The 27,979-nt window shown below is 50.4% G+C and overlaps 1 protein-coding gene across 1 annotated transcript in view; it reads right to left on the bottom strand.

Annotated features, from left to right (window-relative positions):
* Positions 1 to 27,684, bottom strand: part of LOC104010081 (unconventional myosin-X-like) — a 94,938-nt gene extending 67,254 nt beyond the window's left edge. Inside the window, exons 1-5 of the mRNA XM_087734036.1 lie at positions 27,590 to 27,684; positions 13,315 to 13,413; positions 7,523 to 7,681; positions 3,055 to 3,242; positions 2,675 to 2,809 (exon numbers count right to left, since the gene is read on the bottom strand). Of these exons, the coding sequence (XP_087590162.1) occupies positions 2,675 to 2,809; positions 3,055 to 3,242; positions 7,523 to 7,681; positions 13,315 to 13,413; positions 27,590 to 27,610 (602 nt within the window). The 5' untranslated portion in view covers positions 27,611 to 27,684. The remainder of the gene's footprint in view (positions 1 to 2,674; positions 2,810 to 3,054; positions 3,243 to 7,522; positions 7,682 to 13,314; positions 13,414 to 27,589) is intronic.
* Positions 27,685 to 27,979: the final 295 nt, after the last annotated feature.

Genomic DNA, 27,979 nt, shown 5'->3' on the forward strand with positions numbered 1-27,979 from the left:
GAGGGATGAATAACAGGAGAGGTGGCTATGCTGTCAGCAATGTCACCCAACATGGAGAAGGGAGATTCAGAGTGAAGCAAGCAATAAAAAAAAGCTGAGAGGAAAGTTAGCAGAATTTTTAATGGACTGATGGATATTTTTAAGAAGGAAAACAGACCAAATCAACGGTGCCAAGGGAGTTTTCAGAGCCTGATTTCTGAGAAATACACCAAGCATGAATATTACAACACACAAGCAAATGATAGAAAGCTGATGTAACACTTTGTTTATAATGCTGTCTGAAATGGAGAAAGAATCCAGCATTGTTCCTGGGTATGTGCTGGGATGCAAGAATGAAAATCCGCCATAAGCAAACCCAAGGAGGGCCACTGGCAGAGCAAGTGAAGCTGAATTGCAAACATATGAGATAGACTTATTAGGAGTGGCAGCAGCTTCTGGGTCTGGGCCAGGCCCTCAGCTTCTCTTCTTCAGGGAAAAGGTGACAAACCAAGTTATTTTGCACTCGCATCACGGTAGCTCTCGTAGCACTACAGATGTACACAAAACAAGTCATGAGCTCTTACTCCACTTCACCTCACAGCTGTGGGATCTTGCAGACTCAGGAATCGCCTACCTACCATTGTAAGCTTTCTGGATCACAGTCAAGTTACCACTTAACCACCAAGTGGGCTTGAGCCTTCTCAGCCACTTGCCTTAAAGCAGATTTTGCAGATCTTGAGTCCTGACTGTATTGCACTTAAGAGCTTTTTCCAGTTTGCCAATGTCCCTGGTAAAATATGCACACCTGCAAAGAATAAATCATCCAACAACAGTCTCTCAAGCACAGGGTCCAAAGGCAGCAACCCTTCTGCTCAATGCTGCTCTGCTTATAAAGATCCTAAAAACTGCAATGCTCTTGCAGCTGCCACATTAGACACTGCATGTTTGCTTAGGCTATTTTCACCACAGCTACTGGTAACTTTTTTTTGCATCACCATCTCCCAGGAAACATTCCTTCTCTCTACTCTCTTGGCCCTGAAATATGCCACTTGCGTGACAGTCACTTTTACACGGATGGTTCGAAGGGTTCCAGCTTATTACACAACGAGATCCTGTTGCAGACATCTGATTTACTCCTCTGGAGGTTTCTGCAGCTATCACAGGCTCAAACTGGGACCAACCTCCAGCCTCGCCCTTGACAGTACCGAACTGCAAGACCCCCAGCAAGGTCCTCCAGGGAGTCTTGCGTTGGGAAATTTTTGTTTAATTTAATTTATTGCTAATTAAGAGAAACTTCTGATTGTGGATTCAGGTGTTAAGAAAACAGACGCTTAAGTAAACATCTTTCCTCCCTCTTCCCAAGGCTTACCTGACGTCAAACACCTATTGCTCCCCTTTCTTAGCCTCGGCTTCCATTTCTACCTCGGGTTACAACTAGTCCCTCGCAACTCCCCCCGCAAGGCAGCAGCAGCGCAGGAGGCTGGGGTCCCACACATAACCGCTTCCTTCTGTCGCTCTTTGCTTCCTCGTTTTCTCTTCTGCTCTTTGCCTCTTACTGGTTTTCCTCAGCCGCACTTGGCTTCTTCAAGTTTTCCCGATGCTTTTTTCCTTGGTGCCCCTGTTCCAGCATGGGTCACCTGTGGGCCGTGGTCCTGGGGCGGGCCATGGTCCCTCAGGGGCATCCCTGCCCCGGCATGGGTCACGGTCCCTCAGGGATGTCAGGACCTCCTTTGGCATGAAGAGCCCCACAGAGCGCGTCTCCATCCCCTCATGGCTGCCAGTTTCCTTCCCAAAGGTGTTTGACCCGGCCGCCATGCACTTCCCTGCCTGCCTGATGCCTTCGCAAGGTTTTGGTGGGTGGTGGTTATTCCCCGGTGCCTGCTCCAGCTGAGACCGGCTCTGACCGGCACAGGGCCTCCTCCCACACAGGCCCTGCTGCAGCCCCCAGGCAAACCTCCTCGCTCATGCCCCTTACAGCTCCCATGGGTGTTTCTCCTTAAAATCACCTGCCTGGACAGCAAGAGAGCTGCCAGGTGGCCACAGGACCTCCGAGGGAAGACGTACCAGCGGTCTGAAACAAATGGAGGCTGGGGGAGAGTGGGTGCTAAAGGAGGAGACCAGGAGTCAGAGAGTGATGGAGACTCACCGCAAGCGCAGCCACAACTGAGAGCTGTGGGAGACGGGGATGACCTGGGACAGCCATCCCTGTGGCGGGGAGGGACGTCACCCACGTCCCCTCCAGCCGCTGCCACGAGAGATGTGGGCCTGAGAGCTGGAAAGAGGGACAGCGCAGTGATAAGCAGGTGAGCTCAAGGGTGCAGCTGGGCGGACACGGACGATGAATTACAGAAGGAAGGAGAAATCCCAGCCTTGGCTAGAGCATTAATTCTCCGGCTGCCACAGGCACCCTGCGCTGCTATTGGAAAGAAGCCCAATTAATCCACAAGCAGCTGGGAGAGCCGTCAGCGTGAGGTGTCCCGGGAAGACCGCGACCTCCGCGTTTCCCTGACGTGACACCATTCAGCTGCACGAGCATCGCTGCCCAGACTCGGCTCCGTCTGTGGCCGGGCTCAAGCGGCTGCCGTGCAGAAGGCAGTGCCCCTGCCAAAGGCAGGCTGCCCCAGCACGCTGGCGTCTGCGGGCCTGCCAGGCCTCTGCGGGACAGGACACGTGGCACCCATGGGGGTGACCATACCTGCTTTCCAGGATGGCTTCTTCCACACGAGTGCTCTTCTCAGACGCAGGGGCCCCGAGGGAGGTCTGGCTCATGGCTGACAGAAACTTCAGCAGCAACTTGGTGCTCTCAGTCTTTCCAGCTCCACTTTCTCCGCTGTTAAAGAAAAGACATACGTTCCATTCACAAATCCAGGACAGACTGAGCTAATGACCGTCCCACCCGCGGCAGAGAAGCGATCTCCAGGAATAAACACATAGCATCTCCACTGAGGCAAGCAGGGGTCAGGCAAAGGGTAGGGTAAGATGGTGTGGATATTTAGGCAGATGTCATTGCAAACGGAGCAGCAGGAGCAAGGTGTGTAATGCAGTCAGGGAATAGCCGGTTCTCCCATTTCTAACCTTATCAGAACACACTGGCTGTCATGACGCTTCCACAAGCAGCAGTAGCACTCATTAGCGGTGGCGAAGATATGGGGAGGCAGCTCACCCAGGCGGTGCTGTCTGTACAGGTCTATGGCATCCACACTGTACAGACCAGGGATGGGTTTGTAGGGATTTACTGATGCCAAGATGGAACCAATGTTTGTCTAGGGGGAGAAAACAAAACACAGCAAGGAAATAAAGCTCCTGAAAAAAAAAAATCACGACGAACCCGAACCCTGAAATAACTCATGGTGAAGGGAGAAAGTCTAAATAAGGAAGCTGGGCTTCAGCAGAGAGCTCCCCAATTTGGCAAAGATGTCAAACCCCAGGGCAGGGGCTGCACGACTGGGTACGGATGGGGCAGTCTCAATTTCACTGCTTTACAATAAAATGTTCTTAGTCTGTTCTTAGTCTTAGCTTACACAACTTAAAAACATGAAGCCATCTTCATATCCAGCTACCTTGCACTGTGCTTGAAGCTGAAAAGCAGAGCCGGGACTGAAGGAGTGTCAGGAGATACCTTCAATGCCCCTATCCACAGTCTTAAGTGGAGGGGGCTTGGCACGGTTCAAGCACCTCCTGAACAAAAAGGTGGGATGCAGAGGCGCACACACGTGTGCGAAGAGCCACTAAAGCGTATTGGTTTTCTGCTGAAAAATGCTGTTTGGAGCAGCTTAAATCATTTGGTAAGCCAAATCAAAATTGACAGCTGAAGATGAAGCTCAGGATTTCAAGTCAAAACATTTCTACATTTTCTAAACATTTTATTTTGAAAATATTTATTTTGAAAATCTCACAGTTCAGGAAAAGAATTAGTAAGGTTTAAAATAAAATACCCAAAGCCTAATATTGAATTTCAAACGTATTCTTTTGTGAACTCAGAAGGAAATGCATTTTGTTTTTTGGGGCATGACTTTTTCGGTTCAGCCAACCAGCTCAAATCCAGTTATTATCAGAGCTGCAGTTCAGAGCAATGGTGCCACCTCTCTCCTAACAATGGCTTTGTAATACAGTCAACATCCAGCTTAAATCCTACTGCTGGTGCGGTGGCCTCCTTCACAGGGACATCTTGGTCTGCTCGACTCCAGGAACACCCATTCTCAGCAGGGGTGATGGAGGAAACACTTAGATTGCTGCAGGAGGTGCCAGGCTTTGTGGCCAGGGACAACATCTAGTACTACTTCCAAACCATGAATTACGAGTCACCACATACAAAGGTTTGCGTGCATCCATTGGAGAAGCTGTAAACGAAACACTTGATGACAAGAAAGACACATGCCTTCTCCCTGCCAAATGAAATCTGGGGCCATACTGCAATGGCGAGCCCTGAAGCCAGAAGCCAGACTAAGATGCTGTAGTCACCAAAATATCTAAGACTGCTTTATTAAAGCAGCAGTCGCAGATCATCAGAGGGGAAAAAAACCCCATCACCTAGGTCTAATTGCATTATTGGTATGAACAGGCTAGCATGGAACAAGTCCTGAGGACCCTCTGACATGAACCTTTGTGGGCAGAAATCTAATTCATTGGTGATGAAAGCAATAAGCAAGCAGATGATCTTTGGCAAGACAGGTGGGAGGAAATGGGAAAGCATTGAGAGAGAAAACACAGATGGGAAAAAAGCACTGTACAACCAGTTGAGCAACAGACATTGTCCAGAGACTGCCAGAGAGAGATGTCCATCCTAACACTTCTCCCAGACCTTCACAGCATTTTTTTCCTCTAGGATGTTTCATTTTGCATTTCCCACTCTAGTTTCAGCCCTCCCAAGGAACTGAGCTCCTGCCGCAGGCCCTTCTTCCAGTACTTCTTCCAGTACAGCCATCTCTTTCAAAGGTGTTTTTAGGAAACTTTTCCATCTCCCAGCTGCAGTCTCCTCATCACCTGCAGTCCCTTATAGACAATTTCTATCCACAATTTTTAATAGCAGTAGCATTTGTGCACCAACCATGTACATACCAGCCACTCTATTAGCAAGGAGTGACTGTCCCCAGAGAGCTCTGTAGAGCAGGACAAGCCACATGTGGCATGCCTACTTCTCAAGACAATAGACCCTACTTGGGTGGTTAGGCATGGCAGAGCTAGGGACAGCTCAGAATGTGGCAGTACAGCCCCTGGCTCATTTATACATCACTCACATTATGTTGGGTCTACTTTTATTAAGGGATATGGGAATTGCAGGAATGAAGGGGGAAGATACACTCTTAAATGCTGCAGGCTGTTGCTGTGCTCACATAATTTCCGTAAACAGTTTGGCAGAGCTTGAATAGTATTTCTTTAGAAAGCAAAAGGTACTGTTAAGATTGTCAGTATTCCTGTAGCACATTAATTAGGGGTAACACATCGGTATTGCTGCCTATACTCCCTGACCAGAAAGGATCCCCTTTAGGAGCTCATGATAGGATGCCTCCAGGCATACAGCTCAGAACTGCACTGCCCTTTTTCACAGCAGTTGTCCACTTCATGTTCTCAGTTTTCCATCCCCTCATTATTTTTATTATTATTTATTTATTATTATTTGTAATATTAGTTATCAGTATTCCAAGTTACCCATTCCTTCAGGTGAATTTGTTTTCCAGAAAACGATGATATTTCTCACCTGTTTCTGATCTCTCCAATTTCCTTCCAAATATTTCTGGCCCTGACTGATAGGCATAACTGCTCTCAGTACAGCTTCATCTGCAACCTTAGCTTACTATGCTCTCCCTGTGGAGACCACAGAGAATGATGTTAAATGAACTCAGCCCCTGCAACATTCATGGTATTCACAGATCTCTGCAAGTCATTAGGTGGCACTACAGCCGACATTCTCAATTTCTGCTTAACTGAAAACTATACGCAGCAGGGCTACGGCAAAAACTAATAGTTAGTGATAAGGTAACTGCAATATTAATGTCTGCACTGCAGAAATGCAAAACAGCACTTATCCAGTTTGGTGTCCCCCAGGTCAGACATTGCACAAACATGTACCCAGATACAGTCCCAGTCAAGAAGGGGCTTACAATCCTTCACTGAGGGTTTCTTCCCAGTGCTCAGCGCATTACAGAAGTCAGGCCTCTTCATAAATCTCCCAGAAATTCAGATCTGAGGTGCACAGCTGACATTTGTGCACCACGCACAGGCAAAAAAATTACATCATATTTAAACTTTCAATACCTTTACACACGGATGGAGAAGCCACAGAACTAGTGCTAAAGAGAAGGAATGACATATCAGAGCCAGAGGAAAAGCTTAAGGAGGTGCAGCTGCTGTGACACTGCCACAGTGCTGGTGTTGTGGCATTTTTGGTGCAAGGCACAGACTGAAAAGGGAGAGAATCCTGCCTCTCATTTCAAAGTGTGAGGAAGAGGAAACAGGAGGAATATACCCAAATGGGCAAGGAGCTGCACAAACACATAGCGCACGTCTAACACAGGTCAGGAAGAGCAGCAAGGACAAGGGCCATCGAAAGAGTGCGTGCACGTGGGTACTGCCACAGGGTCACAAGGCTATGGTGACAGGCAAGAGGCGAGGGGGTCTACAGCAACAAAAAAGAGAATTTGCAGTCTCCTCTGCGTGGCGGTGCAGGAGATGGTTCAGAAATGGGGTCACTTTATTGATCATTTCCTGGAATACAGGTGCATATGGTTTGGTTGCCCTGGTAACAGTTGCTACGCAACACAGATAGAGATTTACATTTTTCTTGTCATAATCTGAAAAACTCAGTGTGCACATAGCATGGATGAGCAAGGTAAGGGTAGAGCAAGGTAAGGCAGTCTCTTTAATACATCCTCCTAGTCCTCTCCAAGTCTCCGCAGGGCAGGCTGCCATCCCAGCACTCGGGGGATGCCTCGTCCCAGGTGTGCTTTCCCTCACAAGTCCCTTTCCTGACGCTTGCCTCCTTCCTGAGGGCCCCGAGAGGGAAATCAGGAGGTGCTTTGAGTATTCATCTGTGCAAGGAGAGCAAAGCAACTCAAAAAAGGCACAACAGCAAGTAAAAGCAGAAGAATTAGGCAACAGGTTTGCTTTCCTAGCTTTGTCAAGCAGTAGCTTTATCTGGATCAGCAGGGATACTCAGCAACAACCTATGTACACTGCACTTTCCAGTCTGCTTGGCCATATAAACCTCTGAACAGTAATAATGGGGAATCCGGGAAACGTGAATGCCAGCCTGTAAAACACGGATGGTCATGGAGGATACAGAGCTGCCCAATTACCACAAAGCCTAGAGGTGAATGTTCATGTTTTGGAAGTCCTTCTGTAGATACAAAGAGGCCCCTCTGGTAGGGGCAGGATCTCACAGGGCTGATGGAGCTGGCAAGGCAGCAAAAACCTCCCTTTTTATCCACATGAAATGATGCTCAGGAAACAAGGCTAAAAATCAGTATTTCACATGCAAAGTGGCAGCCTCAAAGCTAAACAAAAATATTAGCCAGAAGGGATGTGGCCCAGCTTGAGCACTTACGTAGATGTTACCCTGTTGGTAGCGCTGGTGCAGGTTAAGCAGGATGGCAGCTTCATGCAGATCTCCCAGCATGGACATGTCTTCTACCCCATCAACGCTGGTCTGGTGCATTGGCAAGACCTTGTCTCTGGAAAGGGAGGCCTTGGGGTACTGGAATACCTGGAAGAATGGGGAGAAGGACAAATAAGCACATGACACCTGGGCATGTGGTCTGATTTCCTACCAGAAACATGCCCTTTTCCACAGCTTTATACTCCAGCACTGGAAAAGGAAATGAATAAGGCACAGATCCGCTCCCTATTTTTATAGTTGTTCCTCTGTTCCTGTTCCTACCTATTTGAGCTCTCTGGCCCAAAACCATACAGCACACTCCCTTCCTTTGCTACTGAGTCACTCTCTCACCTTCACTACTGACAGGGACAGATCAATGCAAGGTTACTTGGTTGTTACTGAAGCGCCCTTAGCAGGAGCAGGGCACCAGCCTCCAGGTACACCAGGCCAGACAGGTATTACACACTGCGCTCGTGACTGTGAATAATGCTGGCAGCTGCTCCCAAGAAACCAGGAACAGTCTTTCACCACAGGTGGGATCATATCTCTGAGTGTGGGGAGGTTGAGGAAAAGCTTATTCGCATTCCAGGTTTGGCCCTGCACTCTCCATAGGAGCAGCCAGAGAGTGTTTGGGAGAGGCTGTCATGTCAAGAGCAAAGGAAAGAAAAGCAGACAAGAAGCCAAACAAAGTAGTGACACCCTGGGTGCATGCTGGCATGTATGTACATGATGCCGCTTTCAAAGTGTTTGTACAGTGATAGCTATTAACTTCTATCACTGCTCTGGGAAGTGCCCACTTCTCTCTCTATGCAGTTGCACTCTTCTTGCCTCAATTGCTGCATCCTTCTTCCTGCTAGAGCTTCCTCCTCCTCCTCAATAACCCACACTTCAGCTATCGGGTCATCTTCTTCACCCCCTTTCAACACAGCTGAGATTATGTGACTGTTCCCCTCCACCATAGCCACATCCCAGCCCTCCTTTCCTCCTCTTCAAGCACGATGCTGGCATTTCGCAAAAGTTATTTCCGTTGCTTCCCACTCTTGGATTCAACCGTGCGCCATATCCCAAGCTGTGCTAGATGGTAAGACCCAAAACAGATGGGGGACTTCATACAGGCAGCCTGGAGAAGCAAACTGGCCCGCAGTAACCCTTCCGAGGAAACCTGGGCTTTTCCTTCTCTTCCAGGACTCTGGTCTCTACCTCATTTCCATTCCTGCTTCTCGGCCCTCCCCGGTGCCACCAAGAAACTGACTGACCCCACAGAGAATGAGCCTGTGACATATATAGCGTTGATCTAGCTGTTTTCTCCTGCCTGCTTTCCTGGAGTCCTCAGGCTGCCGTAACTGCAAGGGAGAGGCCAGCCATGCTGAAGACAGAAGGAGGTCACCCTGCCCCCTCCGGCGAGCCACCCTCGCGAGTCCCCGCGGGGTGCTCGCTGCCACAGCGCGTCGCAGGCGCCCAGCGAGCGCCCCTTTGCAGCTCCCAGCCTGCACCCGCGCCACTGGGGGAAAGGAATAACCTGGCACAGGATCCCTTCACAAGACCCCCACGATGCCTGCAAAAGCGTGCACAATGGAAGCAACAGCTCTGTTCCTGGAAGGAGCTGGGGAGGAGAAGCAGGCTCATTTTCCCAGATGTGTTTGCCCCAGGTCTGCCCAGTCACACCTAATGTGACAAGGACTCGGTCTCTTCCACTGGGAGGCTGCCCCACAGGCTGATGTTCTCACCAGCCGAGGCGCTTTCAAAAATACGTAGTTCACACTCATGAACAGTCCCGTCCAGCACACAGGCTCTCTCCAGGCCTCCCTGATCTTCTCTGCACCACTTCTGCAGCTGGATATCAGAGAGGTAGGACTCTGCCAGCAGCAGGACCCCCACTCTGCAAGCATGGCCCAAAAAAAACCACATAACTTTTTTTTTTTTTCTTCTTCAGAGCTGAGGCCTCAGGCACTTCCACAACAGAGGGAGCAGGAAGGGAGAATGGGACAACTGAATTCAGGGGAGAGTGCAAGCTGCAAATGCACAACATGAGCTGGACTCTGTCAGGAGCAAAACCACTACAGCACTTTCAAACCATGAGGCAGCAAACCACCCTGGCTCTCTTTTCTCTGCTGACTTGGACAGCTTTTGGAAGGGGACAAGTCCAAAATGGTATGACGTGATCTTTCCTTACATCTGCCTGGCACTTACTCATTTACCACTGCACCGTCAGCACTTGTGGCCATTTAGGCCAAAAGAGAACCATCAAGAAAATGCCTAGGGAAAAAGCTGAGTGGACAAGCGTCCTGAAAGATACCAGGCGGTTGGCAGCACCTGTGCCAAGAGGCTGCTATACATGAAAAATAACTGTGATGGGTCAGAGCTTGTTTACTTGCTCTTGTAGACAACACAGGAGAAAATGGGACCCTGAAGAGCAACAGGGGACCTAAATGCAAGAATAAATGATTAGTAGGGACTAGATCATCACTTGTTAAACCTGTCTTGAGCCCCCTGAGTGGGGTTATTCAGTCATCCCTCCCTAAAAAAAAATCTGGTCCAAGATCCTCAAAGAGTTAAGCAGGTGCTCTGGCAGGACTGCAGCAACGGTTGGTGAGAGGGGCATTGGCTCTGGTACCCTCTGGACAGAAACACTGCATAGGCGAAATATACACCCTGGAGGAGCGGGCTGATGCCACGCTGACACCCTAGCCAAGGCCAAGATGTCACCTATCTGTCCCTGAGGCTAGGGAGGGTCACCGAATACCCTTGCCCATCACTGCACTCCTAGCAGCTCACCCTTCCTCAGGCAGAGGCTGGGGCCTCCAGCCCCACTGAGATTTGGGAGGGGAGGTCTCTGTGCCCCTGGGAGGCAGGTGTAGCATAGGAGAGAGGTTTCAGGCCTTCCTTGGCACTGGAAGAGAGTTGGCTTTTAATCTGTCCTCTGCCCTCCAGGGTAGACACGAGTTTCTAGTCTCTGTATCATCAACAGGCTGCAGGGATCATCCATGGTCCCACAGACAGACATGGGCTTTTTTGTTCCCAAGATTGTGTCAAAGGGCCTTTCCCTGAGGAGCTCTGAGGTTTGAGATACAAACATGACCCAGACATGATGACCTCCACCCTTAGAACTTGCAAGGTGCTGCACTGATCCAGGCCCTTTCCCACCTCCAGCCACCCCAGTAAAGAGGCTCTTGTTACCCCACTGCTCGCTTCTGGACCCCTCCAGCAATCTGCCAGGAGAGCAGTTTGGAGGAACACCCTCCCCACCATCCTGCACCAGGCGAGGTGAGCCAGGCTGGCTTCAGCAGCTAGCACTACTGAGCTGAATACAATGGCTGATTTTGCCTGAAGCAAGTGAGAACACAAACTGATCACTCAGCAGAGCTGCCTCTGGAATACCTCTTTTCCAACAAGTTAATACTTAACCAGAAATTTATAGGCATTAATAAGCAGATCTTTATTATTTGGGAAGAAAAACTATCAACTTTTAGTCTAACTACAACCAAGCCATCAAATACCACACAGGTACCTCAAAACACAGCCAATGATTTCTACTTTCTCCCCAGTGATTAACTGATTGTCTCAGATTTAGCCCACAGTCAGAACAAAATGAGCAGGACTCTCTACAAGCCCCTGCAATGGTCAGGAATAAACCAAAACCTGACCGGCAGACAAGCCAAGATGAGGATTGCCAACCAAGCCAGACTGAGCAGGGGAGAAATGATTCCTCCTCAACCTCAAATCTATCCATTAGTGCAACCCTGAGCACGGGAGCAAAGCTCCCGCTCAGCATCTAAGTTATGTTTATCCATAAAGCATTTGCCTGGTCTGTCTGGACTGTGGTTTCCAGTCTTGTGTTTCATGTCGGCTCCTCCTTTCCTCCCAGGAAGTCACATTTCTGATGGATTTGTTGCTTGAGGTGTTTTTAAGGAAGTGAAAACAAATGGCAAAAGGCCTGAAGCATAAGACCGGGCTTCTTACCTCAGAGCTGCAGGGATGCTGGGCCACAGAAAACACGAGGATACTAGATTTAGGGATCCTAATATCAGAGGGATCGACTGAACCATCCAGCCCAATGTAAAATGAAGATGTTTTCGCCTGAGTTTTCACCTGGCGTAAGACAGCCAGTCCCTCCTACAGTGATCTAGCAATAAAGGCAGCAGGTGAGGGAAGCACATAGGACAGCCATTGTGCAGCATGCTGAATAAAGCAAGCCCTTGAATGATCAGTGTGTGCTTTTTCTGCATAAGCCATAAAGCACATGCTGCTTCAGCCTAGTGGTTTCTTTTTTTGTGGAGGGAAAAAAAAAAAATCCAGCCTTTTTAGACCTGTGACTCCACCCAGCATTATCCTGCGCACATTTTCTAGCACAGACACAGGCTGGCGGTGGGTGCACCCACTCAGCGGGCTCTGTGGTGGAATTTCTGGTGTCCTTTCAGAGGTGCCAGGTGGGTTTGGAGGATTTTCCAAGGCCACAGCAGCATATCAGAAGAGACAGGAGCAAGTCTGGGAGTCACAGAAGGACTCACCGTTTGGTCACCCTCCACAGGCTGCTGCATTACCTGTGATGAATGCCTCTGTGATCTCTTAAGATGGGCTAGTGACTATCCAGCACCCCCAAAACAAGGCGACTCCTCAAGAAAGGATTTAAGAGACTAGAGTAACCAGATGGAAAACCTATGTGTCTGCTAGGTCAGTTTCTGTCTCTGAGAAACAAATCAGTCTCTTTAAAAAGGAATGATGATTTGAAATCTAGCCCTGACAAATAAAGACTGAAAAATACGACAGTCCTACCACTGACTCTCCACAAGCTGGAGTCCTAAATCCCCTTTCCCCCTGTGCCCTCCTTTGTTTGCCAGGTAAGAGGCTGAAAAAAGCTGTCCAATTTTCTGTAACAAAGCAGCTGCCTGCAGAGCAGGGTTCACCAAAACAGCTGAGCAGATCTAATTCTTGTCTGCTGGAGGGCACAGTCCTGCCTGTTTCCCCATCCTCCTCCCAGCCCAGGCACCAGTCTGACTCTCTAGGAACCTTGGTGAAGGCAGTGAATAGTCTTCCCAGGGTTAGGGAGCCGAGCTGACTCACTGAGAACTTGGATGATCCCCAGAGGTCCCTTCCTACCAATATTACTCCATGATTACTGCAGCAGGCACGCCAGGGAACCACAAGGAGCACAGGGTGGGAAACAGGGCAGGAAAGAGGCTTGTGCCCTATCGCTGGGCGAGAGCTCTGCTCTCAGAGGAGCTCAGCTGCCTTGTTGAACTGTCCTAGGCATAGCTGCTGCACTTACGCTGCTGACTGACACAGGGAGCTCACTTCCACCTGCCCCTGACCCAAAGGGCTGATGGCAAAAGCTGCTGAAGCAGACGGTGGTGAGCACAACAGCCCTCACAGCAGCAGGGCTTGCAAGAAGCACATCCTGGCAGAAAGGGCTGCTGAGCTGGTGGAGCTGCCTCCTTCCTAGGAGCATTTTGCCAATATAATGGTTTTGCTAGTCTGTTAACGCAACTCCTTCCAAGACGGCACAAAAAAAAACTCAAGCAAAGTGAGGTGGGCAGACAAATGAACAGAAGAAAGAGAACAATCTTCTCTTTTTTAACCTTTGTTAGACTGTTGGCCTGTTTTGTAGCAGGGCTGGGTCACTTTTCAGACAGAATTGCAGCATTTCAATTGATACATTTCTTTTTAGCATGAAGGTCATGCAAGACCAAGAAGTACATTTTGCACCTTGGGATAGGCTACAGCCTCATGCAGACTTCACTTACCGTGCCATAATCGGAGGTGAAGAGCACGTTTCCATCGGCACATGAGCCAACAGTGCATGGCTGCAGCTGGTCCTGCTCCCGCAGCCATACCCTGGCACCCTGCAAGAACCAGAAGACCTCCCATTAGAAAGAACTGGAGCCTGCGAGATCTGCACAGGGGGTGCAAACACCCAAGAAAAGCTGCGGGAAGCGGCAGCATTCAGAGGCTACTTCCAAGCTACAGCTGCTTAAAATTTTTAAGCAAGTCCTACTTAGATTTTCAGAGAAACTGGTTTTGATTTTTTTAACATAACATGAGAGGAAGAAAAAGCAGCTTTAATCAGCTTCATGAGGAAACCAACGTAAGGAAACATGAATTTTTATAGAAAGAGTCATGGAAAGATACAAACATGCAGAATAGTGGGTTTGACTGTGTAAATATTTTCAAATTTAGAATAGCCGGTCATTAGAAGTCATGTTATAATAATAAAAGAACATGTAAATAAAGCATGTTTACAATTTCATACACCCACACGTCATTGTAAGTCAAAATGCTTCCAGAAATCATCAGCAACAGCTAAGCAGACTTCACAGAGCTTTGTTTGCCTCTCTTGCACGAGTTTCCTTGGGTAAATGACATGACTTGAGTGTTTCTCTGATGTATATATACACTGATGTATATTTGATGGGCCTGATGTATATACAGTTTCACACACACTACAAGATCTTAAATTGCTCAGTGTCTCTCAAAACAACCCTGACCACAAAGGCAGACTGCTGGTAACACATATGCAGGGATCTGCAGGGCAAGCAGATCTCATAGCTCACCTACCAAAAAAGGTGCAGGGGAAATCAGTTTGCTGGATTGGCCTCTTCTGCCCTGCCTGACTGTGGGACCTGGCACAAGGGTAAGAGCAGGAGCATGAAGGTAAATCAGGGAGAGCATGACCTGCAATTACACAGAATTAGGCATAACTTCACACTGCATTTCAGTTATTGCAAACTAATCTGTTCCATGTCTTTCCATAGAAATCGCATCAACTCTGCTTAGATAAGTATTGAGAAAAAGCCAAAGTGCTGAACTGTTGAGTAACGTTAAGGCCATCCTGCTTTCCATCGATTCATAGACCTACTTTCTTCCTAATTTGTTTTCTGCCCCTAAGTTATTGATTATAAAAGCCCTTCCTAGCCTCTTAAACCCGTCAGCACCATTAGCTCTTTGCTTATAGGCTTATTATGTTTGAAGAGATGCAACAGTATTTCTATATTACGTTATCCAGAATGTGGAACACTAATTCTATTTTTAATGATTTATTTTAGTTTAGGTGGGTTTTTTTTAAACTACTTTAGTCACTTTAAACACTTTAGTACCCTGGATTTTCCTTACTGTAGAAGATATGTCTATTGGCCAACCTCCAGTCCTCCCAATAAAGGAACTGGTTTTAATGACATTTTAAAAAGCCTACATAATTCTACTTTTGCTGCTGTGTTCTGCTTTAGAGTTTCCATAGCAGGCAGATTAATTTCCCCTCACCAAGTGAATGAAAAGCACCAGTGCATCTGGTCAGTACCTAAACCCAAGGATGGCGTGTGAAGATCACCCTCATGGCCAGTGAGCAATAGCAGTAGAAAGAAATGTTTTCTTATGCTGCAGATTCAAGTTTCAAGATCCCAGAGAGCCGGTAAGCAATGCATTGAATACAGATTTTGAGGAACTGTATTAGAGCTCTTCATGACATCCTCTTACATTTTCTGAAATTCTTGATGCTTGAGACAACGCGTCCTGAGGCATTTGGGCAAAACATTGCTGTTGAGAAATCATCCATTTCCCGAATCGCATTCTGATGATTCCACACAAACGTATGAACAGCAACATGTGTTAGCAAAAGATCTTTTTGCTATTTTCACCAAAGGCTCCTACTACCATCACGGTATCAAAAGCAAAGAGTCACAAAAGAGCAAATTTGTGTCTGGAGTTCCCAACAGCGGGATGAAAGCAAACCTTTTCTAATACACTTACTGTTAATACTTATTCCCAACAGTGCATTCCAATGCCTTCAGACCCCAGTAACCCAGGAGCACACAGATGAGAGCCTGCAGGCAAGTGCCGCTTGATCAGGAACCAGGCCTGCACCCTCCCACACACACTGCACCCCGATGCCACGGCACGCACACAAGCACACACACACACCCCTGCTCAGCACGAGGAGTGTGCCGTGCTCACAGAACCCTACGTTGTCTGTCCCTGCAAACCAGGGGGGCCGGCTTATGCAGACTTTCCACTCCCTGAGCTCGGAAATTAGTTTGGAGATAGAGGTAGTTAATAACCTGACACACAAGAGACACTCCACGGGCATGAACACTGTTATTTATTAGGTATCATTTAGAGGGAAAAGGAGGGGAGATGGACAATGAGGTCTCTGGTATCTTCAACACCTAGAAATTATCACAAAGTCTAGACTGACCCAGACCCTTTTCCCAGCAGAAGTCCATGTGAAAAAGTATTAACAAATACTGCCAAAAGGAGACCTAGTTCTTTTGTGCAATATCGCACCATTACCTACAGACTTACGGCAGATCCTTCTGTGTGCTGCTAAGGAGCAGAAGGCAACACGATGAAACTCCCAGGCACTGTGGCATTTCAGCTGCCCAGAACTACTTACTTCAGTTTACTTTGAAGTTGTAGCTGTTTTTACAACAGCAATTGCCTCTGCCCAGTAGAATAACTGCACCCACTTATGCTGTTTCCAAAAGGAACATCATGCTAAGACAGGCAGGATAGGAACCACAGAGCAAATAATTATTGTAACTTCTGCCCAGCATAGCCCCCATTTCCTGAAAGACTGAGTTTGTTTTAGTGCATCTCCTTCCATCAGCCCTTTATTCTAAACATGAAATTCCCCAAGGAGCCTTGACTAAATACAGAAACAGATGGTGACACCAAAGAGACTGCCCTCACATCACTCCCCTCTCCCTCAATACCACACATTTCATTGATCAGTTGAAAGGATTAAATTGAGCAGAAAACTTCCAAGAGCTGCCAGGCAGCAGGGCCGCACTTCCATAGGAGAAGCAAGGGCAGCAAAGCAGAGGACAGCCCAGCAGAGCGCTGCAGAGCAGTGACCTGCCAGCTCTGGTGGGTCCCAGCTCCCACAGGCACCACAGATGATGGGAAAACCCCCGCTCTCCCAGCACAAGAGTAAAAATCCTTCAGTTTTCAAACTGGGATAGAGAAGGTCTCACCCACATCCAGACACAAAACAGTTTAACAAAATGAAGCAACAAGCAATCACTGATTTGGAGAGAACACCTTAAAAGACAGCTAAGGAACAGCAGTGATGATTTTGTGCAACCGCTTTCCATCAAATAAAGCTGGCTGAATATGGATAATACAGTTAACTTGAGCCCCTTATAATCAGAGTAACTCACCCCCTCCCAATTCTTCTTTTAACTAGGAGTTTATTAAGGCATTTGTTTTGTTTTTAAGTGGAGCAACAACAGCAGGTACTGAAAGAAAGAATAAAGTAGTAATGTACCAGAGTTCCTGTACCACGGGTAGGTCACTGGGATGTTAAATGAACTCTCAGAGACCAGCATCCTCATTCCTGTGGCAGTGACAGTCTGTCCATGAACTGGCCTTGCCACAAAGTGCATAGCAAAGCACAATCCTGAAAACTGATCCCATAACATGGGGTTATAATTTAGAAAATAAAGCTACTTGCATACCAAGAGTACTGTTTCATCAGTACTGCCTCACTCTCACACCACGCTGGCTTCCACTGTGGACAGTAAACTTTAAGATGTCATTTTTCTCTGTTCACATAACACCTAGCACTTTGGGGTCCTAGACTTGGAAATAAATAACACTTCCTGGTATCCATGATATCAAGAAATCAACTGAAGCCACAGATTTCTTTGGCCCTCTGTGCCTTTTTTAGCATGACTGATACCAGGAGTTCTCTCTTGCATTCACATGCCTGTATCTGCATCTCAGCTGATACAGCATTCTGCATCAGGAGGGAAAGGATAAGGGAGATCTTGTACACTGTACCCAGGGAAAGGGTGTAAAGGCAGACAAGCAGGGCACAACCCTGACTGCAAAAGCAAACCACCCATGCATTAAAGCAGAGTGCGTAGCTATCAGCGGGTGCACCATCCTCATCAGCTATCCAGCTACTGAAGGCAAAGCAAGCTCCAGAGGACAAGACGCAGAGTCTGTGGCACCTGGAGGTACCTTTACCTCTCCACAGCCTCCCAGCCCAGCAGGAGACATGTTCAGGGATTGACATGAGCAAGCCACTGCTCTGCAATTCTACCACACTTCAGAAACAAGTCATCATATCCTGCTCTCCTCTTACTTGTGTAGTCTGGACTACCCTTGAATCTTCATGTTTCCCCATGACCTCCTCTTTTCTGGAAATGGCTTCTTCCCAGGTGCAAGCAATAATGAGCTGCCCAGCTGTACAGGATTTGAGGAGACAGTTATCAGTGCTGTCTCTCTCTGACAGCACTCACCTGCCTCATTCCTCCTTGCACACAAACCTGCACTACTCCCAAGAGCAACATGCTTTGCAGGGTCTACAACCATGATGGGTACATCAGTTTTCCAGGAGTTACTCAGAGAGGAGAAGTGGTTTTGGTTGGAAGACACCTTCTAGTGTATGAAACATGCACACAATTGTCCACTCTGTTCCCATTATGGAAGGTTTTTGTGTCAAAAATCAAGTCAAAAAACTCTGTGGGTGCTCTAAGTACTGCACATATACATACCTTTGTCCTCCTGGCACACTGAGGCTGTTCAACGGGTATTAGGCATCCAAGCCTTGTGTTTTTCCTGGTGATGGATCCATATGCTCCTAGGCTTGGAAGCAGCATTGTGCTAAGCTAGCTCTCTTCCCAGCCTCAATGGACTTTGTGGTTGTAAACCACGCAGCAGAGATTGGGCTAGAAAGGCCCTTGCAATCCAGACAAAGACAGGATCAGGTTTCAATAAATGCACTTTTCAACAGATTGATCTAGATGATCATGAATAAGTGATAGGACAGATATAAAGAGACTTAGCTAATGGATACGAGAATGGTGGGGAGGGGGAGTCCCTGACACCCTAGACCCATATGGGAGGGAATGCAACCTTGCATTTTTTTCTGATGTCAGGCTGAAATGAAGTCATACAGCCAGTCCCTGGGTTATATCTGATAAGCAAAACCTAGACCAGCTGCTGGAAGGGAGGGGGCAACCCAGGAGGCCACAGGTAAGAGCGAGACAGAAGCCAGAATAGCTGAGCTGGCAGCAACCATCACAGAGCAGCTGGGAAGAGGAACAATACCTGCAACAGCAGCGGGGATAACAGAAACAAAAGTCTACTCCTTGTAAGGCATGAGGATGACATGCTGCAGAGCAAAAAGGGACTGGATTTCACCCAGGAAGGTCCTGTGCTCCCCACACAGTAGCCCACTGAGCCCAGGCAGCCTCTGCAAGCCAGCACAGCTCATGGAGCTGAGCACAAAGCTGCAGCCGTGGGTCCTGCTTCTCCAGAGCTGCAGCCCAGGCTGAGCCCATGACTCAGACTAGTTCTGCCAATTAGCAGCCCCATTCCTTACTAATTAAAGAGCAAAGCCCTCAGTCTGCCAGCAGCTCTGCAGAATAGCAGTATCAGGAAAAGGTTTGTGTATTTTACATCATCTAATCTAAGAGCAGTTTGTCACTTCTGGTCACTGATGTATGTGCACTGCTTCCCACCCCTCTTTCGCCTCCCCCTCCCATCTGTTCTGTTCCTCTCTCCTCCCCCAGTTTGGCTACTGCACAGCTCCTCTCTCCCGCACATCTCCCAACTTCAGATATCCCCCAGGAAATGCCTGGTCCTGGAAGGTAATTCTTGCTCCTCTCAAAGGAGCAACTACCCACTACAGCAGCCACACTGGCTCCTCACCATGAGACTGGAGGGAGTGAACCCCTAACTGTTCTCCTATGCTTCAATGCTGCCCTTTGCCACGAGCACAAAGTGCACAGAGAGGAGGAGGAGGAGGAGGCGGCAGGTGTGCATCCTTCCAGACTTCACTGCAAGCTCTCTCCAGGCTCAGTTTGAGATGAGCTGCCTCCTGCAATTCCACCATGGGCAATGGAGTCACTGCTCTTCTCATGTAAAGCAATAGTCCTGCAGAGTTTGCAACCGCCAGGGAACTTCTCACCAGCCTCGAAAAGGCGTACTGAAGTTCAGTCCATAAAAGTCAGTGGAGTTGCCCAGCACCACTTCCATGCCTTCCCTACTAGCTCTTCCCACCTAAAACTTCAATTAAACCAAGTCATTCCATAGGATACGTTACTCACAGAGCCTGGGTAGCTACAGATGTGTATTCCCTGTCTCTGAACATCCCTGACACATCTCAGCAATGTCAGCTTTCCCACATCTTCTCTGTGGAAGCCCTGAGGAGAAGGAGACAACACTGCACACACAAAAGCCCAGCCTGGCCTGGCCCCAGCAAAGCCTTCACTGATCAGCTAGCTGCTGCAAACTGAGCAAGTGAAGAGTTGCCCCTGCCCTTCCCTCAACACGGACATTGCTTTGGGTCTCCTCTCCCTCTTGCCACCAAATATATAGTGAGGCAGCTTCCTTGCAGCTCCCTTCCTCTCTCAAATTGGGCCAATGGCTTCAAGGCTGAAGCTGGGCTGATGGACAGCTGAGTGGCCTTCAAGGTCCGCAGAGGAGAGTTCAGGGCCTCAGGAAGCCACGAGGACGCAGCGGTCTATCACAGAGAAGTCAGCTCCAGCATCCTGCTCCGAGCAGCCACTACGCAATGCATTTGTGAAAATCTCAGATGAGAGCCCTGGAACAGTATTCCTTCTGCAATGTTTATTATGCATAATTTGAGTTTATTTCCAGTGCCTTTTTGCATCTTTCCACATCCTTGACTTCAGTAATTCCCTGCCGTGTGGAGTCCTACCATCTACTCACACATTATATGTAAACGTACACTTTTTAATCAATCAGTCTCATCCCTGTGAAGCAGAAAATCCCTTTTTCTTGCAGTCAGAGGTGGAGAAACAGAGAAATCCAATCCACCTTCTCTGTCTCATCCATTATCTTCTGCTCTTTTGCCATGTCTCCCCCTATTTGTCATTTCACTAATAAAGTATTCTCAGGTTTTTCAAACTCTTCACGTGAGATATTTTCTTAGCGTTTGATAGTCCTCAGTGTCTTTCCCTCAAACACCACATAGCAAGCAAGTGGGGTGCCTCTGAGCTGGGGTGCACTGTCAGCCAATCTGAAATAAGAGCAAAAGTGGGGAAAAATGGGGGAAACAGCCCACATAAGAAAGAAGTTGGGAGATAGTAAAGACAGCAGAGTCCATGTTTCACTATTTTTGCTTCTAAAATCATTGGGGACAAAGCCATGTGCTAGTAGCAGCATCCAACTACTATATGGGGATGATTGATAGCATTGTGAATAACGATGGAGACAGGCATACGTTTTTAATAAACATCTCTGGAAACTACCCCTCTTGCATCACACTGAGGTGCTTAAGTACTTTCCCATATATTAGTAAATGGAAAGGGCGTAAAACATTTTAAAAATCAACGGGTCCAAGAGTTCCCAGAGATCTGCCCAGTAACATTTCTCACCAGCTGATACTCATTTTTGATAAGCCTGGTAATGCCGAGGAAATTCCAAGAGACTGGAAGGGTCAGAGCCTAAATGAGGGCGATAGCAGAATTATCCCAAGTAACCATGGGTTGCCTAGTCTGACAACCCCAGGGAAAATACAGAGGTTTTGCCCTCAGCTTTTCCAACTTAAAGATACTCTAGCTTTAATTATTGTCCAGTGCCAGCCAACACATGGGAAGAAGTCTAGTCAAAAAGACTTCTTTGTTCTTTCATTAGCAACCAAGCATAGGAGATAAACAGGACAGTAATAGACTCTCATGGCATTGCTCATGCAGAACGCAGTATTCTGGTAAAAGTCAGCCCTTGAGGAGCAAACGGCAGCAAAGGGATCTCAAAACAGTTGTTATGAATGGGGAAAATCCTGACTAATTGAGGGAGTTCCTAACAAACCTCCACAGAGACAGGGTCAGTACTGTTTCGTACGCTCATCGAGGACCTAAAATCAAAAGTAGTGCTGACAGTACTAGCAGATGCCAACATCTGGTAGATCAGTAAGTACCCACAAGGATGAGACCATCAGAGCAGTGCAGATTCCACAGTCCGCTTGTTTGAACAAAACGGGATTAAAATACAGCCAAACTGAAAGGTCAGCTTCAGAGGAGGAAGAATGCAAGGAGCACTTCAAACGGAGGAATGTCTTCTGGAAAGTCAGAGACCCAAAGAGGATTGCAAATTGCCGAACAGAAACTCCCAGGACATTTGGTTGCAACAAGAGCTGATGCACGTCTGCGACATATAAACAGGAGTAAGGAAGTTTACTGCTTACTTATGCTTTGAGGTGTGAGAAAGAAGCCATCCAGAGAAAATCTAAAAAACTCACATCATTTTTGTTGCTCTGAAAGATCCCTTGTAATGCAAATGTACTTGTGAAAATGTTAATGTCATTATGTAGATTTGCCAGAGCTAGGGCTGCCCTATCTAGCCCAGACACTGATAGCAGGGGGTCGCAGCAGCATGTGGCCCACCATGGCCTGCAAACCTCCCCTCGGTCCCTGCATACCCGACTAGCTAAACCCTGCTGAGAGGCCACTGCTGCCAGCCGTACTGAGACCGCTGCTCTGCTACCTGCTGCCTCACCTTTGTTGGCAACTTGGTCCTGGAGAATAATTTCTTGCAGAGAAGTTATTTGGGACAAAATAACTCTCATGAAGCAGAAGAAAAGTAGGACCCAAAAATGGATGGAGCTGCCAGACACTTTAGAAATGAAGCAGGGTTTATTTTAAAACAAGGTTGTGTAACCACTTGAAGAAACTGCAAAAAGCAGGGGATCCTCCAGAAATAAGAAGCCTTTCCAGAAAGTGTGATTCAGCCAGATCTTCATCATTGGCTCAAGATGCAGGTAGCAGGACTAAACAGGACTTATACATAGCCCTGGTCCTAACTTGAATTTCCACCTTCTCATCAAGTAGGCTGATCACTGTATCTACGAGAGGCCCACCACTGGTTCAGTAGTTACGATAATTATTGCATTTATAATGATGGGACCCAAGAGTCCCCAGACGCTGTGCCAACCGGTGCATGGCAGACAGGCCCTCCGTAGGTGTTTTTCCTGGGACTCGCTCTACAGCACTGCTGAACTGTCTGCAATCTCAGATGGAAATGAGGAGACAGAACCGCAGAGCTTAGGGTGACTGGAGGATAACCAGGAAACCCAGACTCGCAGAAGTTTCAGTCTTAATGATCACATTTAAATAGCTCGCACATTCTCCTCAAAGCAAAATGGGAAATAAGAAATTGCAAAACATTTGTGATTATTACGTTAAAAAAAAGTGAGGCAAGAAGTGAAACCGGAGCGGCACAAGATGGTTTTGGAGGCAGCGATGGGGCAGCCGCAGGCTGGCCCAGGGAGACCCGGCCTCCCTTCACCTGGGGGCTCCCACCCAGCACCCGCGCCAGCCCACCCTCGCGCCGCTGATAGGATCCGACAAGGTCACCGCTCACGCAGCCTGGCTCCAGACAAATGCCCTAAGGAGGGAGCTACCAGGATTCCCTCTCTTCCGCCAGACACTTCTTCATGTCACCTCTGGCAGAAGAGCTTTCTTCCCCGCGATTGCTGCTCTGTAACAGGGCAGCCGGGCCCTTTTGCCCTACATCTGCCTCTTTATTGCTCTGAACGGTTTTGGGGAGATGCAGCTGGGATGGAGGATTCTGCACATAGGATCATCTATGCTACACCAGCCCCATGGATACCTGCAAGGACAGCGCTACTTCTCATTAGCCGAACTACATAGACTACTCAAACAGAGAGGGGTTGCTCTGCTTGGTATTGACTCAGAGAGCATTACATACACCGCACGGGTGTAATAGTCAGCGTTTCTCTGTCTCTTCACAATCTCCCCAGACCCTCTTTTCTAAGAGGTCACAATATTCTTGATAAACTAAGAGGAGGTCATCAGGGAAAGCTGGCAAAGCACATGGTCCTCAGGGAAGGAGAGAGGCTTGGTGGGAATACTCCTTCATGGAGCAGCCCCACTGCTGAAGAAGACAACGCTCTATCTACCATTTCTTTCCAAGATGGCATTTTCCTAAGCCACGGGTTGTTAACACACGGGCACTCAGCTCACTGTTATCTGGAAAGACAGCACATCACTCACGGTCAGCGTCATCCAAGTCAGCTGAACCATTTCCCTCATCTCAGACAGGAGTCTCTGGAAGGATGCTCCAGGACATTCTGCCACGCTCCTCCCTCACAGGAACTCCACCTTCTCCCAACTGCAGGGAGCGTGGGGAGGGCAAACCAAGCTGTTGAGAAATCCAATCCAGGATGCCATGTACGAAGCCCCCCCCCACCCAGCACAGGCTGGGCTCCCTGGGGACACTGATCTCTGACTGATGCAGCCAGGCAGCTTCAACCGAGAGCTCAAAGCTGGTGAGAATCACATGTGCAACCAAAAGTCAGACCAGTCCTGTACCTGTTGCAGGAGGCAGGCTCCACACTGCAAAGATGCATTTGCAGACAAGTCCCTTCAGCTCTTCTTACCCATGTACTCTGTCTGCGAATGCTTACACACACGAGTTTACACCAGGACTAAGGAGCCATCGGATACCTGGAGGACAGCCTGTACAGCTGAGTATCACGTGGCCGGCAAAGGGCTACACTCTGCAAACTAGCTGATGGCTTTGCAGAGTAGTCAGACACTTCCCAGTTGCATCAAGCAGTCAGCACACTCGCAGCCAGGGCAAAGCTGCCAGAGCAAAAGAGATGGGGCAGAGCTGCTTGCTCCCCACCTCCATTTGGGGCCAAGAAAGCAGCTCAGATGCACGCATGGTGGCAACTCAGGTAGCCCTTGTACTCCTCCATAGACTTGACCCTGAGACTCCCCGCTGCTCTGCTTGTGTCCCTGGGGGAAGTGGCTCCTCTACCCACCTCCGTGGCAGATGTCCCAAGGCCACGAAGAAGTGATGGGCTGTAGCCAGGGGAGGATGGGGGACAGTAAGTGAAGACCAGGCCAAGCTGTAGGGAGGACAGCTCAGACCACCGCAGCTGTGCAGGACACAAGCACAGGATCCCCCCTGCCTTCCTCTTCCTATGTCAGAAAGCTTAAGGACTTTGGGGGATTTATTTTACAACACAGATGAAAAGCATTGCATTTCACCAAAAGAGCAATGAGAAAACTGTTTAACGCTTAAAATGCCAGCATTTCTAGGCCAGTGGCACATGAGCAGAAGGAGAACAGCATCTGTGACTCCACTGGATGCTGCTGCTCGATGCAGGCTGACCGTGGGGCCGTGCCGGCTGGTCACTCCAACTGGAGAGCAGAGAGGGACGGGATGGGAGAAGTCTCTCCTTTAACCCTGGCCACGACATTCCTGCTCTTCGGGGGGAATTGGAGAGCGAGTCATATCCTCTGTGTCACCCCACATCCTGCCCACACTCCAGACACGCAGGGAAACTATCATCTGTCACCGTGCCACAGCCCAGGCCTCCAGGGCCCCTCCTCCCTCTCTGGGCACAGGGCTCGCTGCAGCAGCCAAGAAAGGAGACGGCAGAGCGCACACACCGTCTCGGCTCCTCTGTTCATACCCGGCTGGAGCAAAGGCGTCACCCGTCACATCCCTGAGCCATGCTGCACATCAGACCTCAGATGGCAGAGGCACACATCTTTGTGCTGTACCACTTGCTGAGGATGAAGGCTTTCTAATCTGGCCCGCTTGGGATGCTGCAGGGGAAGAGCGGTGGCAGCACGCAACCCACCAGCTCACCGTCCCCGGGGTCTGCAGTCAGAGGAGGGCATGGCACACGGGAAGCCCTTCAGCAGTGTCAAGCGGACACAACCAGCCAAAACTGTTCCCTCCTTGGCAGAGCCAGCACGATAAGTAGGTTGAACCCATCACTAAGCCACTTATCATAGATAAACTTCAAAGAACAGGAACTCCTTTGGTCTCCAGCATGCCCGACGGAGGAACCAGGGAAGCTGGGAAGACCCATGGCATCCCCACCTCACCGCAGACACCGACCACATCGCTGAGCAGTATCTAAATGCTGCAAGCACAGCATGGGAGCCTGCCAAGGCAAGACCAACAACACGCTGGGGTTTAAGCTGTTCATTGTAAGGGATGACATGCATCCCCTGGGACAAGCTTGGCTTCTGCTGCAGCAGAAAGAGGTGGAGCAACTCTCTTCTGCTCAGGCAGTGCCCTCCCACAAAGAACCCCCCATGGAGAAGGAGGAAGAGTGGCGGGGTGCAGCAAATGCCAAACATTCCCGCTCCAGGGAAGCCACGTTCCCCCCTCCCACCCTCACTGCCTTTCCTGCAAAGCAAAGCTTGATGCTTTCCCACGCACGCTCACCCTGGCTCTCCAGCCTTGGCCACCTTGCTTCACTAGGGTTTAAGCCCGGGATTTACAAGAGATGTAAGGCTCCTAGAGAGTCCCTGGCTTCAGGGCTGCCCCTCAGCCCTTCCCTGGAAATCCTTGTTTCTCCAGATGACAGCAGAATCATGCCCGGACAAGTGGAGCTGGACAAAGCAGGCAGTTCTCTGCTGGGTGCTACTTGCCGAGACACGCACCTCTGGGCATCCCCTCTGCAGCCTCCCATTCCCATCAGGCGCTTCAGGCTCCTCGGTGGCCACTCCTGTTGCAAGAGGCCAGGAGGCTCCTCGTGACAGAGGGGTGGGCATAAAGCCTCTGGTGAAATGGCCCTTTGGGAAACCCTGGCCTCCATCTGATTAGATACAGGCAGCCCAGGCTTCCAGGAGCAGCAGGTTAATCAGTTAATGGCTGAAAGGATCCTGGGCGATGTGCTGTGCATGCCGTGGGGCAGCCCCAGCCGCACGGGCCCCCGGGGCAGCCACTCCTTCCTCGCTGGGGCCAGATCTGGGAAAACATCTGTTCTGATACAGAAAGTGCTTCACTGGGGAGGGGGCAGGCTCGAGCCCATCAGCTGCTCCAGCCCACCACAGTGGGCTGCTCTGGGGGTACTCCCAGTTCCCCCGCCGTACCCAGGACACGCCAAGGGCCAGACACTGGGTTTAATGGCCTGGAAACCCAGCGGAGGTTGGAGGGAGGGGATGTCTGATGCCCCTGGCCGCAAACAGGAGCCTTTCGGAGCTCAGCCGCAGACATCAGGATGGCCCTGTCACCCCACAGTGCCTGCCGTGCCCACTGCCAGTGCCATGGGCACCCGCTGTCGCCCACGGGGCCAGCGAGGGCTGCCCCAGCCTTGCACCCACCTGCCCCTCACAACCAAAGGCAGCATCAGGCTGGGCTGGAAACCCGTGTATGCTCAGGCAGGGAAAGAGGCAGAGCAAATTTCGGGGGGTCTGGGGTGCGCATGGCACCGGGCCACATGCATTACGGCTGCACATCACTTTCCCCACACGGCTGCTGTGGACACCCAAGGAAAGGGCGCTGCGGGCACGCGTGGGACCAGAGCCCACGCCTAACAGGTACCGGCCTGGCTACGGGGGAGCCCATTCTGCCCGCCAGCGTGAAGGTGACTGGGCAGAGGCAGGAGGCAGAGAACTGAGGCGGGCGCTCCCGGCCCTTGCCCGCTTCCCGGCTGCTTCCCGGTTGCTTCCCGGCTGCTTCCCGGTTGCTCACCGGCTGCTCACCGGCTGCTCACCGGCGGGGCTCCGGCCCGGGGCCACGTGCGGCGGGCCCAGCTGCGACACGCAGGCACGGGCAGGAGCGGGCTCCGGACCCTCAAGTCGCTCCGGGGGATTAAAGCAGCATGCGAGCCGTCTCTGGGCGGCCATGACTATCATGCGACAAATCCTCTCCTCCCGCAAGCAGCCCTCAGCCCGGAGCCGCACATCACTCGGGCTCCGGCTCCCGGAACCCGTTCGGCGCCTCACAAGGGCCGCCCGCTGCCGCGCCGGGCCTGGGGAGGGCTCGGGGACAAACCCCGCCGCATCCCAGCGCTGAAGAAAAAGTGCAACCGGGACCGCCCCGGCGAGGGGGCGGCGGGGGCGCGGCGAGCCCCGGGGGAGCCCAGCGCCCCGCCGCTTCAGGGGCGCGCCCGGCCCGGGGCAGCGCCCGGCGGCGCCCAGCCTGGGCACGGCACCCCGATGCTCGTCCCACCCCGCGACCCGAGCCTGCCGGCCGGCCTCCGCCCCGGCTCCCCCCGCCTCCCCCAGCCCCCGGGCAGGGGCGAGCAGCCCCGCCGCCGCCCTCGTCCCCGCCGCTGCCCACCTGGCAGAGAGAGGCGTCCATCGGCGGTCCCCCCCCGGCGCGGAGCGCTGCCCGCCGGCTCTCAGCGCCGCATCGCCGCGGCCGGGCAGGCACGACTCGCCCGCCCCCCGCCGCGCTGGCTCCGCCTCGCCGGCCCCGGGCAGCGGGGAGCGGCCGGGCCGGGCCGCCCCGCTCCGCTCCGCTCCGCCCCGGGACGCGGGGGGAGCGCGGCTGCCGCGGCGGCGGCGGCGGGGCTGGCCCGCTCGAGGGGTGCTGGGGCATTTAGGAGCGGCGGAGGGGGTCGCGCCGGCTGGGGAGGAGCCAGCATCCCCAGAGGGGGATGCTGAGGAGGGTTTGGGGGGCGGGGGGCGCCGGCTGAGCCCGAGCGGCCAGTGCCAGGCAGGGGCATGC

This window comes from Nipponia nippon, unplaced genomic scaffold, assembly GCF_047370975.1.
Source record: "Nipponia nippon isolate SJK-2023a ecotype South Korea unplaced genomic scaffold, ASM4737097v1 scaffold_5, whole genome shotgun sequence".
Taxonomy (NCBI): domain Eukaryota; kingdom Metazoa; phylum Chordata; class Aves; order Pelecaniformes; family Threskiornithidae; genus Nipponia; species Nipponia nippon.